The 13,153-nt window shown below is 37.0% G+C and overlaps 1 protein-coding gene across 1 annotated transcript in view; it reads right to left on the reverse strand.

The window, feature by feature from the left end:
• The window catches only part of RYR2 (ryanodine receptor 2), a 528,108-nt gene that overhangs the window by 456,212 nt on the left and 58,743 nt on the right, over positions 1 to 13,153 (reverse strand). The window contains exon 3 of the mRNA XM_008689669.1: positions 7,230 to 7,334. Coding sequence (XP_008687891.1) covers positions 7,230 to 7,334 — 105 coding nt within the window. The remainder of the gene's footprint in view (positions 1 to 7,229; positions 7,335 to 13,153) is intronic.

Genomic DNA, 13,153 nt, shown 5'->3' on the forward strand with positions numbered 1-13,153 from the left:
ATACTGGCCTCATAGAATGAGTTTGGTAGTTTTCCTTCTGTTTCTATTTTTTGAAACAGCTTTAGGAGAATAGGTATTATTTCTTCTTTGAATGTTTGGTAGAATTCCCTGGGGGAATCCGTCAGGCCTTGGACTCTTGTTTTTGGGGAGGTTCACTTTTCAGTCCTTATTCATGTAGACTACTCTGATTTTCATCTGATCTTGTCAACAACATCTTCCAGCTACATCACAGAAGTAGTAAGTAGGCTGAATAATGGTACCCCAAAGACATCCACATCCTAATTCCCAGAATCTGTATGTTACATGGTAGCATGTAGTTCGTTTTGAAGGTAAGAGGATGGGCCACAAACCAAGAATGCAAACTAGAAAAGGCAAGAAAACAGACTCCTCCCCAGAGCCCCTATAAGGAATGCAGTCCTGCTGACACCTTCATTGCAGCTCACTGAGATTAATTTTAGACTTCTGCCCTCAAGAACTGTAAGATAATAAATTTATGGCCTCTTAAGCCATCTGGTTTATGGCAATCTTTTACAGAAGCCATAGAAACTAATACATGTGGCTTCTGTAACCCTTTTCTCCTGGTTCTCCTCATCTCTCAGACCATACCTTACCAGAGCCTTCCAAAGGATCCTTCTCCTCTTCTTCCCACTGCTTTAATAGCAATATTCCCCTCAGACTCCTCTACTATTTTTATCACATGGACACTCCATAGTTAAGAGCTTAAAAGCAAAGACTTCAGAGCCCAAAGGGCATGGATTTGTAGCCCAATTCTACCACATGCTCTCTCTGTGATCCTTCCAGATATTGTGGTTTCCAGGTCTAGAAATTCCATTTTGTTTCTCTGAATAATTCTTCTATGTTAAGTATTTGAATCTTTTATTTCATTGAACATAGTTATAATAGCTGCTTTAAACTTTTGTCTAGTAAGAACAATTCAAGGTTGGTTTTGGTTGCTTTTTCTCTTAAGATTGGATCACATTTGCATGTTTCTTCCCATGTCAACCAGTTGTGGATTGTATCCTGTCTTTTAGTGATGTTGCAATTCTGGATTCTGCTATACACCTCTGAAGAATGTTGAGCGATTTAACAGGTAATTACCTTGGTGAAACTCATACTGCATGATACCGGGTGGCAGCACAGATCTCAGCCCAGTATTGTCCTCAGCAATGGCATCTGAATTGACATCTTCCCCTCATGCATGGGTTAAGCACCAGCAAGAGGCTAAGCAGTTTATACACAGAATCTGGGGCTCCCCGTCTCTGGACGTCTCTTTTTCAGGATTGTTCCTTGACTTTCCTAAGGCCCCAAATTCTGTTTCCAGAGAGACTATGGGTATTCTCTCGGCCTCTGAGCTGCCACATAGCACTGACTTTAGTCCACCTTCAGGCTAAAAGCCTTAAAATGAGGAAACTCATCCACATGGATCCCATTTGCCAAGTCTGACTCCTCTCCAGAATCTGACTGCTTTGTCCAACTCTCCAGAGCCTTCAGGTGCTTGGCAGGTTTGCTCTTCTTTGTTCTGATTTTTAAGATTTGGTCCAAAGTTCATAGTTCTTCCTCCAGAAGAGTCAGGTCTGGTAGGAGCTTGTGCAGGCAGAGGCAGGCAAAAATCCTGAGAATGATCACAGCTCTAGTGTCTTCCGTGTGCAGCGACTGGCTGATGCACGTTAGTTACCTTAAGTTACCAGATTCTCACATCAACACTATCAAGGAGATATTACTATTTCTCTTTATAAATGAAGAAACTGAGGGATAGAAAGGTCAAGCAGCTTTCCTAAGACTCCCAAGAACTTGATGAGTGTGTTCCAGAATCCACCTGTTCACACGACTCTGAAATCCACACAGGTCTTCCTGATCTTCAGCTGCTGCTCTTGCATTTATACAAAATGATCTTAAATGCAATCACGTGCCTGAAACTGGTGCTTCGCTGTTCGATAAAGGTACTTCCTAGAAACGCATTTATGGTGCTTCAGTGTTTAAAAATCCTACTTTTAAAAGACTCCCTTACCAGTAAACTTAGCTAGCAGCTCTCTGGATGTGTTTCTGATATTCTGAGCACATGCTTCAACAGGACAAAGGTTTTGTGAGAAGAATGACACAGTTGTATTAATAATACTTTCCATTCTAGAACTTCATTTCTCCTAAAAACTGGACATGTCTGAGTCTGATGTAGATTTCTATGGATAATTAAATCATTGTAGTATCTTGTACCTTGAATTACAAACAGTATATAATTTAGAAATATGAAACAGTCTTAGAATTGCATATAAAATAATAAACCATTTTAGTAAATTGAGACATAAAAATCATTTTAAGAATATCTCTGGATATGTTAGGCATTGTCCTCCTGGCAAGTATGGTTTTCTACTAGAATTCTAAAAAAAAAGCCAAACGAGATCAAATTCTTCTTTGGAGAAAAATTTAAAATGATTTTAATATTAACACTTTTAGTATTATTCCTACTTGTCTTAGAAATGATCAGAAAAAGTCCAAAGAAAATTCAAAGGAATGACAGGTTCCACATACCCAAGCCCTTCATTGTGCTTACACTATGAGTGTATATACTTACATGGTAACACACATCAAGCTGTACTGTAATTGTTTTTCTACACCTGCATTAGACTGAGGACCCACGATGACAAAAATCACTTATTATTCATCTTTCTATCCAAACAGTCTTCTAAAGTATACCTTATAAATGTTCAGAAAGTTTACAATAAATAAATGAATGATGAGAACTGAATGATTTTATTCCTAATATTTTACATTCTAAATGTTATAGATATTTAAAGTATTATTTGTAATTTAAATTATAGTAAATTACCTACAATATGAGGAAAATAGGATATAAATTAATCAATGATACCAACCACAATCACCTAACTTATAAATTTCAACCTACCTCCCCAAACAGCAGTACAGGAGGGGCAAATACTGGTTTAATTTTAGGTAATTTCTCCTGGTTCAAGCTATAAAATTCAAACAACAAGGAACCAATAGAGTCAAGTGGACACAAGGCAAATTCAAAAGAGACAGGGTCTTATAATTCTTCCAGAAGCCACTAAACCAAAAGACAGAAAGGCCAGTCAACATTACAAATTTAAAACATATTCTCCTAAACACAATATACAAGTAAGCCACTTGATATACTCATGGCATTAAAAAAAAATCAACGCCTTTTCAACAAACGGTAATTATTAAAATTGTTATTTGAAAAAGTAAGACTTTTCAATAAACTGCACAGACTAGAAAAACAAAGCTCTTTCCACTACGCTCTGTGCCCTCTCACTTCATATCTGTGCTCCTGTAAAATGGAATCCTTAAACTAGACCTTAAAAGAAATACAACCACGTGGAGAAAGCGTTCATCCAAAATGTTTGTGAATTAACAAAAGTATAGTAAAATAGCCCAAAGCGTAAGATCACCTAAGTCATTAAACTTTATTCACTACAACCTTGACTCTATCGTTTAACATAATGATGCCATTGTTAAACTGGCAGACCCATGTGCCAGAAGTGGGTTGGGATGTTGGAGGAAGAGGGATGGAGAACTGGACCAGCCAAGACGGCAGAGGAGGAACATGCCAGGGCCAAGGAAAAGGCAGTCAGAAATTAGTAACGGTCCTACCGATGGAGCATTCAGGGATGAGAAAAAGAATAAGTAAAAGAATAATAAGTCCCTGTTAAATATATGCTATACCAGCAATAGTCTACATGTGCCCTCAACCAACCTGATGATAAAGACTTTTCTGCCCCAAAGCCACAGCGAATACACAGCAGAACTGGCATTCTAAAATATTTCTGTAATTCTACAAAGCCCTGCTATTGGCCCTGTGCTATTTAACCGGCACGCAAAAGCAATCAGAAGAGTGAGAACAGATAGACAGATGCGGGTTCACAGACCAACAAGTTCATAGACCACACGAACCCAGGGGGAGGACAGAAGGTGTAACAGAAGCAAGGATGCCCACATACAGAAGCCCAGGAGAAAGTCGCCCAAAGGGACGGGCACTGCTCCAGGGGTCATTTCCTCCTTGTTTTACGTGTATCATCTCCACCCTCAAAATTTTAAAGGCTCTAAGAGCAGCTACTCAGATAAATGGGTCTTAGCCTCTTTAATATTGATATGCTTTGAATAAGAATAAAATCTGAATGATATTCAATGGATAAATACATATATATACATATATATATACGTATATATATATACATATATATATATGTATATATATGTATATATGATCTAGATCTTCCTACATTTTACTAAACAGGTATTTTAGAAATCCCTTTAGATAAAATCCTTCAGAATGCTTTTGTGCCACAAACATATTAGTTACTTCACTAATAGTCACAATAAGCAGCTCTATGGAATCAAAACTTCATAAGTTAGGTAATAATATTTTTCCCTGTTTCACCTTACACATATCCTTTTGTTATCAGTAATTTTCTCGATTTGTTTTGGCACAAGTGATGTTGGGAATTTCTAGCTAGTTTCCTGAAGCTTTATGAAAACCATGCATTTATTCAAAGAGACCCAAGAATATGAGCAAAACGGGTTAACCACAAAATGAAAAGGCACAGGTCTAACTGGAATTCTTCCCCCATATCATCATCTAGTGTGTTTGTATTGCTATGTGCATATGACATTTTGGACATTAAATAGTATTATGCAATTTACTGAATTATATAAAGAATTTAGAAACAATTACTTTTTTAAAAAAAGGACAAGGCTTTGTAAATAAAATTGATTATGAATGAGTTAGGGAATCGGGTATTACTGGAGGTTCTTTTTGATACACTGGTAATTTGTAAGGAAAAAAAATGATTTCATGAAAATCAGCATTACTCTGTTGATATGCTTCCTCCTGGTAAACGTGGATCTTCCTTTAAGCAAATCTACTGTCTACAGTTTATTAAGTTGGAGAGGACAATTTGCTTGACAAAAGGATTTGCCATAGGTTCCTCTAATGAATTCAAAGCAGAACTAGTAATGAGGCTACAGATACCTATAAAGTCCAAAAGACGACTCCTACAAGTGTCAAAAACATCCACTATAGCATGTAATCAGACATTCTATTTAGCCATATTGCACTATTATGATTAAGATGGTTAAGGTGGAGAACTCTCCTTCTTGGTACATAGTCACAGCACCAAATCCCAACTGTTCCCTAAATCTGACCACCCCAGGGCTACCTTAGGCCACCCCAAAATCACTGGGACCACCCCCAAATCTCTCCAGGACTTAGCCTCTAGCATTATAGCTGAGGTCCACTCTAATTGGCACCTGTTCCAAAGTTGTTAAGTACTTTGAGTATCATTTCAGATTATAATCGAAACTCCTCTGTGATCTAGGAGAGTATCTTTCTTTCTCCAAAATATAGGCTCCCCTTGAGCTATTGGACAGCGGTTTCCTCCTAAAAGTTACTCATCTGCAAGTAACATTCAGCTAATAAAATATGTCCCTTCCCTGTAGCATATTTTTCTCAACTTACATTTTCAAATTAATACCTTATGGTAACTATGCTGGGCTTTAAAACATAGTGTTCCACACATCACATAAATTGCCACTTCAGAAACTGACAGACACCTACAGATGGCGATCAATTCAAAATAAAATATAGCAAAATAAGAATACTGAGGAGAGGGTGCAGAAATTCTAACAAATATCTTAAAAACATAACTCTTAAAACAGTATTTCCAACACTTCCTATACATACAGAAAATTTAGAGCTTGCCTAGTCCAACCCCATGACTTTAGGGGGATAGAACATCTTTTCAAAGACGTTAAATTTAGAAAAATTAGCTTCACACTTTAAAAACTGAATTTATGACCATTTCATCCATAAGTTGGTACCTACAACAAAGATAAGTAAATGACACTGCATAATTTCCTAGATGGTTATGTAAAAGAAAAATGATTTTTTCCTTGTAAAAACAGATTTGAATTTCAAAGCTGACATGCCTCAGTGATGTTTAAAAATCGAAAGAGTTTATTCCAGGTAGAAACAAAACTAGTTGAACTGAGAAATGTTTTACTGCTATTTAAGCCTACTCTAAAAGTTTTGCATTAAAGAAGAGAAGTCTTAAAAAACACTATATACTTTAATACAGTAATTTCAAACTTTTTGTAACCAAAAGTTAACTTGAAAAGTTAGACCACATATATTTGGATCTTTGTAAAATAAGCTGTTATTCTAATAGCAAATAAAAATCAATAAGTTTGTCCTCCATACTCACTAGTGTACTATTAACATTTAAAATGAATTTAGAATTAATGCACAAACCAATTAAATTTTGTTGTGAAACTAAGTCTTTCAAAATTACAAGGCTAATGCAAATACATTACATCCTAACTGATCACTCATTTTCTGTAGAACTATGTGTTATTTTTCAATGCTCTTACTTATCAAAACTAGAGCAATGATTAAGAGCCACAACAGTAACACATAGACCAATAATGGCAAGAGAAATTTTTAAGTTTCATTTAAACGATACACTGCAGTAATTACAGTACAAAAAATAAGCAAACAAAAAACAAGAAACCAACATTTGGCCATCCATCCTCTGCTTAATTCTAAACTTTAATGAACTGGTAAAGAATAAAAGTAGCCCAGACATCAGTCATATCAAGTTATAGCATGGAAAAAAAATTTTAATTACCAAATCAGATTTCAAAGAAAAATGTCTTCATTCAGGGACAGAATAAGAATTTCAATTTTCAGAAGAAAATTCTTAGCTGTTTACAAAACTATAATTGATTAAAGCCATATTGCCATAATTTTATTACTTAAAATATATGAGTGCCATGAAATTTTACTTGCCATAAAGAAGCTTAGAACATAGTCACATGGTTAGAGGCATTTGAAAATGAAACAAAGGTTAATGACAAATAGCCATGCATAAAGCAATTAATTACCATAGGAACAATAACAGTTCTGAAAATATAAGAAAACACACGAATTGCTCAAAGAAAGATTCTGTTTTAAAACACAGACACAAGCATGAGGTTCAATGACACACATCACCTTGAGGCTGGATTATATTTTTTAAGTTCTTTAAGATATCACAGGTCTGCTGGACAAAGCAGAAAGTCAAACTTGAAGAAATCACAGGTAAAACACACTGACTTATTTCAGCAAAAAGAAAACCTTGTATGCCTATGAACGAAATCATTCATACAGTCAATTAGTTCGTTAAAACACTACAAGTTGATATAAATTAAGTACTTGCCCCTTCTGACTTCTCCACGGTGTTAGCCAGCATCTCCTGCAGGGCGCGGACAGAGAGAGACTGTTCCAGCACGAAGGTGCAGATGGAGAGGTCTGGGGGGACATTCTGCATGGAAAGAGGAAAAGACACCATCATTGCTGCTGCCACCACCATCATCATCAAGGAAACAGACCCAAGTCACCTTATATCAGTTCCATTCATAAAAAAAAAAAAAAGAATACTTGTCAATTCTCTAATATCAGCTCCTAAGTCATCAAAATACATTATCTATTCCCTCACACTTAATCCATTTTTGACTTTATGGATTACCACAACTAACCATTTATTGAGTGACTATTCTAGGCATTGCACTCAGAGCTTTATCAGTAACTCCTGTGCTTGTGTATAACAACTATTACTACCGTTGTGCGGACAAGAAAACAGAGAAGTTAGGTTACTTTTCCAAAGTCACAATAACTAAATTTTTCAAGGCAGTATTAAAAACCCACATTTCTTGTACTCTCAAGCATCAGTTCTAATCTACCATGCAGTCAGCTGATTAAAAAATATAAAGAACAGAAAAACACTTACCTCAAACTAATATTGAAGTTAATAAATAGAAAATTCAATTGGTACAAAAGAGCCTTTTACACAGGCTTCTCTTCATCCAGAAAGAAAACAATTACTTTGTTTTACTCAAGTTGGATACGTATTTGGCCTCTAAATTGAGATGCGACAATGTGATTTTCTGTTCTGTTCTGGGACAGACAGACGGATGGATGGATGGATGGTTGGATGGGTGTGTGTCTGTATGTGTTGTTTTTCTCAATCATACTTTTCCCCTTCTCTTTCCTTCCTTTGAAACTTCCACTCCAATCAATAACCCCATAAATTCTGAAAATCCCAAAAGGTAACTATCAAGGTGGTGAAGGAAACAGGGTAGGAGCTACCTGGTGAGTTTGAACTACCCCAATTAGGAACAAGTACACTTTTGCTTTAGATAAGCAAGATCCAGCAGGCAATCCAACTGGGTCTGCCAAGATGCTCAAAGGAGGATTTTCTTTACAGAAGAACATTAAATATACATTAAACACTAGATGTAAATGAGACGATGTCTTCTTCATAAAAAGAACATCAGAAGGATAAATCTGATAACCTGATATAATGTATCAAAATTACAATTTTCAATGTTTAAGTATTTATTAAATTGAAATACTACCATTAGAATGACTTTTTTTATTATAATAATATTTTTTATTATATTATGTTAGTCACCATACAGTACATCCCTGGTTTTTGATGTAAAGTTCAATGATTCATTAGTTGCGTATAACACCCAGTGCACCATGCAATACGTGCCCTCCTTACTACCCATCACCAGTCTATCCCATTCCCCCACCCCCCCTCCCCTCAGAAGCCCTCAGTTTGTTTCTCAGAGTCCATAGTCTCTCATGCTTCATTCCCCCTTCTGATTACCCCCCCTTTCTTTATCCATTCCTTCTCCTACCGATCTTCCAGTTCTTATGTTCCATAGATGAGAGAAACCATATGATAGTTGTCTTTCTCTGCTTGACTTATTTCACTTAGCATTATCTCCTCCAGTGCCATCCATGTGGCAGCAAATGTTGAGAAATTGTTCTTTTTGATAGCTGAGTAATATTCCATTTTAATCCAGTCATCTGTTGAAGGGCATCTCGGCTCCTTCCACGATTTAGCTATTGTGGACAATGCTGCTATGAACATTGGGGTGCATATGGCCCTTCTCTTCACTACGTCTGTATCTTTGGGGTAAATACCCAGTAGTGCAATGGCTGGATCATAGGGTAGCTCAATTTTTAACTTTTTAAGGGACCTCCACACTGTTTTCCAGAGTGGCTGTACCAACTTGCATTCCCACCAACAATGTTAGAATGACTCTTAACGGCAGACAATGATGCTTTATGGGTTCAAGGCAAGATGAAGAGCTAGGGTTCCAGAATTAAAATTCTTCTGTCGATGAAAGAAGCATGTCATCTTGGCCACTAGCATTACTCATACCCCACGAACCTCCCTGGCATCCATGTTTTGTTCTGCTTCATTTTATTTTTTTTAATGAACTTTCCCTTGCTGGAATCCTCCATCCTCCCGCCATGGGCTTCTGTGTCCCTGGCCAAATGTCTTTCCACTCCTCTCCAGACTACCTCAGCTAGTGGCCAACACAAACTCCCAGATCTGGGCACAGCTACAGCCTTCATAATCTGCAGTCAGCCAGACAAGAGCTTTCTTTCCAAAATCCTCAGATAAAAGACAGGAAGCTAAGACCCTCTCTTTTCCCTTGACATTTAGGAATAAATTCCTTTAAATTTAACTTTCTCAGTTCTGACTATATTAATTGCAATTTATCAGATCAAGACAAATGCTACTGGGTAAAAAATCTGATACTCAAAGAATGTATCCCATTCTTATCCATTTAAAATGTGAGGGTTCGGGGCACCTGGGTGGTACAGCGGTTAAGCGTCTGCCTTCGGCTCAGGGCGTGATCCCGGCATTCTGGGATCGAGCCCCACATCAGGCTCCTCCGCTGTGAGCCTGCCTCTTCCTCTCCCACTCCCCCTGCTTGTGTTCCCTCTCTCGCTGGCTGTCTCTATCTCTGTCGAATAAATAAATAAAATCTTTTAAAAAAATAAAATAAATAAAATGTGAGGGTTTGCAAGCTATACTCTGACAAACAGTGCTGGTAGAATCCTATGTTATTAAATGGTGTGCTACTGAACCAATCCCTCAAAAAAAATTGCCTTAATTTGTAGCATTTGCCCATTCCTATGACATAAATAATAACTGCTGATTTCAAAGTCGAAGTTTATAAATCAGCTCATAAAATTCCTAAATATGTAACACATAGCCCTCAGGAATCTCCGAGAACTCTTCCCAGGGCACCACTGGAATGATTTCAGACCCATATCCATTAATTGCTTCAGAATGACCGTAATGTAACAGTTAAGAACCTGGATTCTATAAACAGTTACCTACGCAAGAATCCTGGCCTCACTACTTACTACCTGCTAACTTTTCTAATCTTTGGTTTCCTTCTCTGGAAAATGATATAGTAATTATAATAACTATACCATCCCCATAGAGTTCTGTGAAACATAAATGAGATAATGTAAGTGAAGAGCTTATCACAGTGTCAAGAACATAACAAGAACTCAAACTAAGGGAGCCACTGTCCTAAGTTTTATATATTGCCATTTCTCTCTGTGGCACTAAGGAAGTACCGCTCATTTCTTAAAATTGATTCTTAAATGGATTCTACTTTGGAGAAATAGTGTTTGAAAACACAAATCAATAATTAGGCACCTGTTCATAATACCCAAAATGCTCTAGTATTTTCAAGAAAAGGTTGTTTTTGGTGAAGTTTATATACTGGATGTATTTAAATGGTTTCATGTTTCACTTTGCTCAAAATGTTCAAGTATGGATCACTGTACTAGTTTGCATTTATTTTAAAGATCCTTGAAAACCATAGGGATTTGGAATGAATTAATCCTGCCACAAAAATTTCATTTTGCCACAGACTGACATGCCTGTTACAAGATATTTTTCCAGATAGTGGGAGTTAGCAAGAGTAAACAGACAATCCATACGGGCAACTCTCTGTCTCTCAGAGACTCAACCCACTTTCTTCTGACCCATCTTCCTCTTCTCCCTCTCCCTTTGCCCTTCTCCTCCTCAAAATACACACAGATGTAATAGAAAAGCTGAGCAGGAAGAACATACTGTTCACCCCTTTTAGGAAAATGTGAAACAATACATTCAAGCTCTGTATTATTATCTGTTTGTTTTGCTCTAAAGAAAAATAGTCTGGTTATTTTAGGCAACAGAATCATTACCCTAACTTGTGACCTTTAAAAATGAACTACCAAAAGTATTCCTTAATTTGGGTGAGTGTTTCTTCAAATAACCTTGAACGTTTTATAGCTAAACCACACTATGGCATTTATGTTAAGCCTTTGTTCCCACTTCCCAGAAACAAAGTTAACTCAAGGGAAAGTAAAGGGTCTCACTCATTCTTTAAAGACCAACTAAATGGCCAGAAATCAAAATGCCTCCCAACACCAGGCACAAGAAATAAAGTGTAACATTGTATAAACCTCTGGAGAGCTCCAACTCACAAACATCTGCAAGCTATCATCTTGCCCTTCAGCTTTTATTTCTTAATCAAGTCTTACTATAACTGAGAAATTTAAGTTTCCCAACTTCACTAGGAAAGAGCGTTGCTTGCCCTTACAATGAGCATACCTAAGGTGTAAAAGCAACCCTTAGGTTCTATGCCTTACATTATCAAGTGCTTCAAAACAAACCACGTCAGAATGTAAAAGAAATACAGCACAGCATGTATGCCTATCTGCTTCTTATACATTATACATAACATTTATTTTCCTGCAAAATTCAGTCCGAGAAAGTGCTTCTGTCTAAATGTCTACCTAGGCTGCCCAGAGCAGTACCCAAAGGAAGCAAGCAAAAGGTTAGTAATACAATTCATGTGGAGACAACCCCAATTTACTAGGGACGTGTATGCTTTTGCAAAAAAAACAAACCTTAAACTAGCAGCCTGGCTATGTGCCTTTTCTTCCTTTTAAAATATAAACTGGTCACCTTTCTCCTCTGCCTGACAATTGCCTAGACTTAAAGGGAGAACATTCTCAAGAAGAACCACATACAACATCTGGCTTTGTTGGCACTGGAGAGCCCGTGTGAAATCAATTAGGTTTCCAACTGAGGTATCCATCAAACCATTTGGCTCCCACAGATAGATCTGCCAAACCCACTTAAAAACCTATTGAAACACGCCATTACCTTAAGTCAACTGCAACAGATAATTTGGGACTACGTAAATCACAGATCATCTCTCTCGTTATCACTGTATAAAAATTGCATAGTAACAAACCACTCTATTTCAGCATCCTCATACCTTTGCTCATGTTCTTCCTCTTTTAGCCTAAAAGATCCATTTCCAGGTCTCCAATATGGAAAATACTGCATGTTTTTGAATCACACGTAAATAAAATTCACATACAAAAACATTTTCCTTATTGAAAATTCAAACAGTATCGAAAAACTGAAAACTCTCTCTTTCCAAATTATATTCATTCTCCCTTATCCTCCCTCCCAGGCATCACCACATGGAGTTTAATGACCTTTTGGATGTGTACTTTTTCAGGCCTTTTTCTATGTGTTTACCTACATATGCTCATATACAAGTATATAGAATGGCTTTTCCCATTAAAGGCTCACTTTGTACAATTTACATATTTTAATTTACTAATACATTTTAGAGATCATTGCCGATTAGTAGGTCTATATCTACGTGATTCTTCACAACTGCTAGAGAATCTGGATATACCGTACTCCTCCTGAAGACTGGTTCAAGTTCTGTGCGATGTAACACTGTTATGCAACTTGGACCCTTACCCTCCCAACCACCACTACCAGCCTAACATGTTGGCTTACAAAAGAAGGTGCTCACTATTTCCTTGAGTTGACCTCCAGCTCTGAGTCGATCTATTTCTGGAAAATTAAGCAAATCTGCATATAGGGATACAGATAGTTACAGCCCTAATGACAGGTCTCTACTTTTGTTTCTGTTTTAGAACTCCTAGATTTCTAATACAAAGACAAGTTAATTTACCTTTTTACAGTGTCTTTCAAATGTGCTCCACATAACCTGTAGGGTAACTCAGAGATCTCAAAATATACTTTGAAAATTAATGGGGTATTCAATCTTGATGATTTGACAGCATGGGAAATGAGTAAGTCACTGCATCAGAGGACATGGGATTCAGATCCAGTGACTAACTCGCCAAGGGATTTCAGGTAAATCAGTCTGAGCTTTCTCATCAGTTAAGTGGCAAAATATTTAACATATTTTAAAGAATTGTTCTGGGGTTCAAATAAAATCAATGCAT

Source organism: Ursus maritimus, unplaced genomic scaffold (assembly GCF_017311325.1).
Source record: "Ursus maritimus isolate PB19 unplaced genomic scaffold, ASM1731132v1 scaffold_7, whole genome shotgun sequence".
Taxonomy (NCBI): Eukaryota; Metazoa; Chordata; class Mammalia; order Carnivora; family Ursidae; genus Ursus; species Ursus maritimus.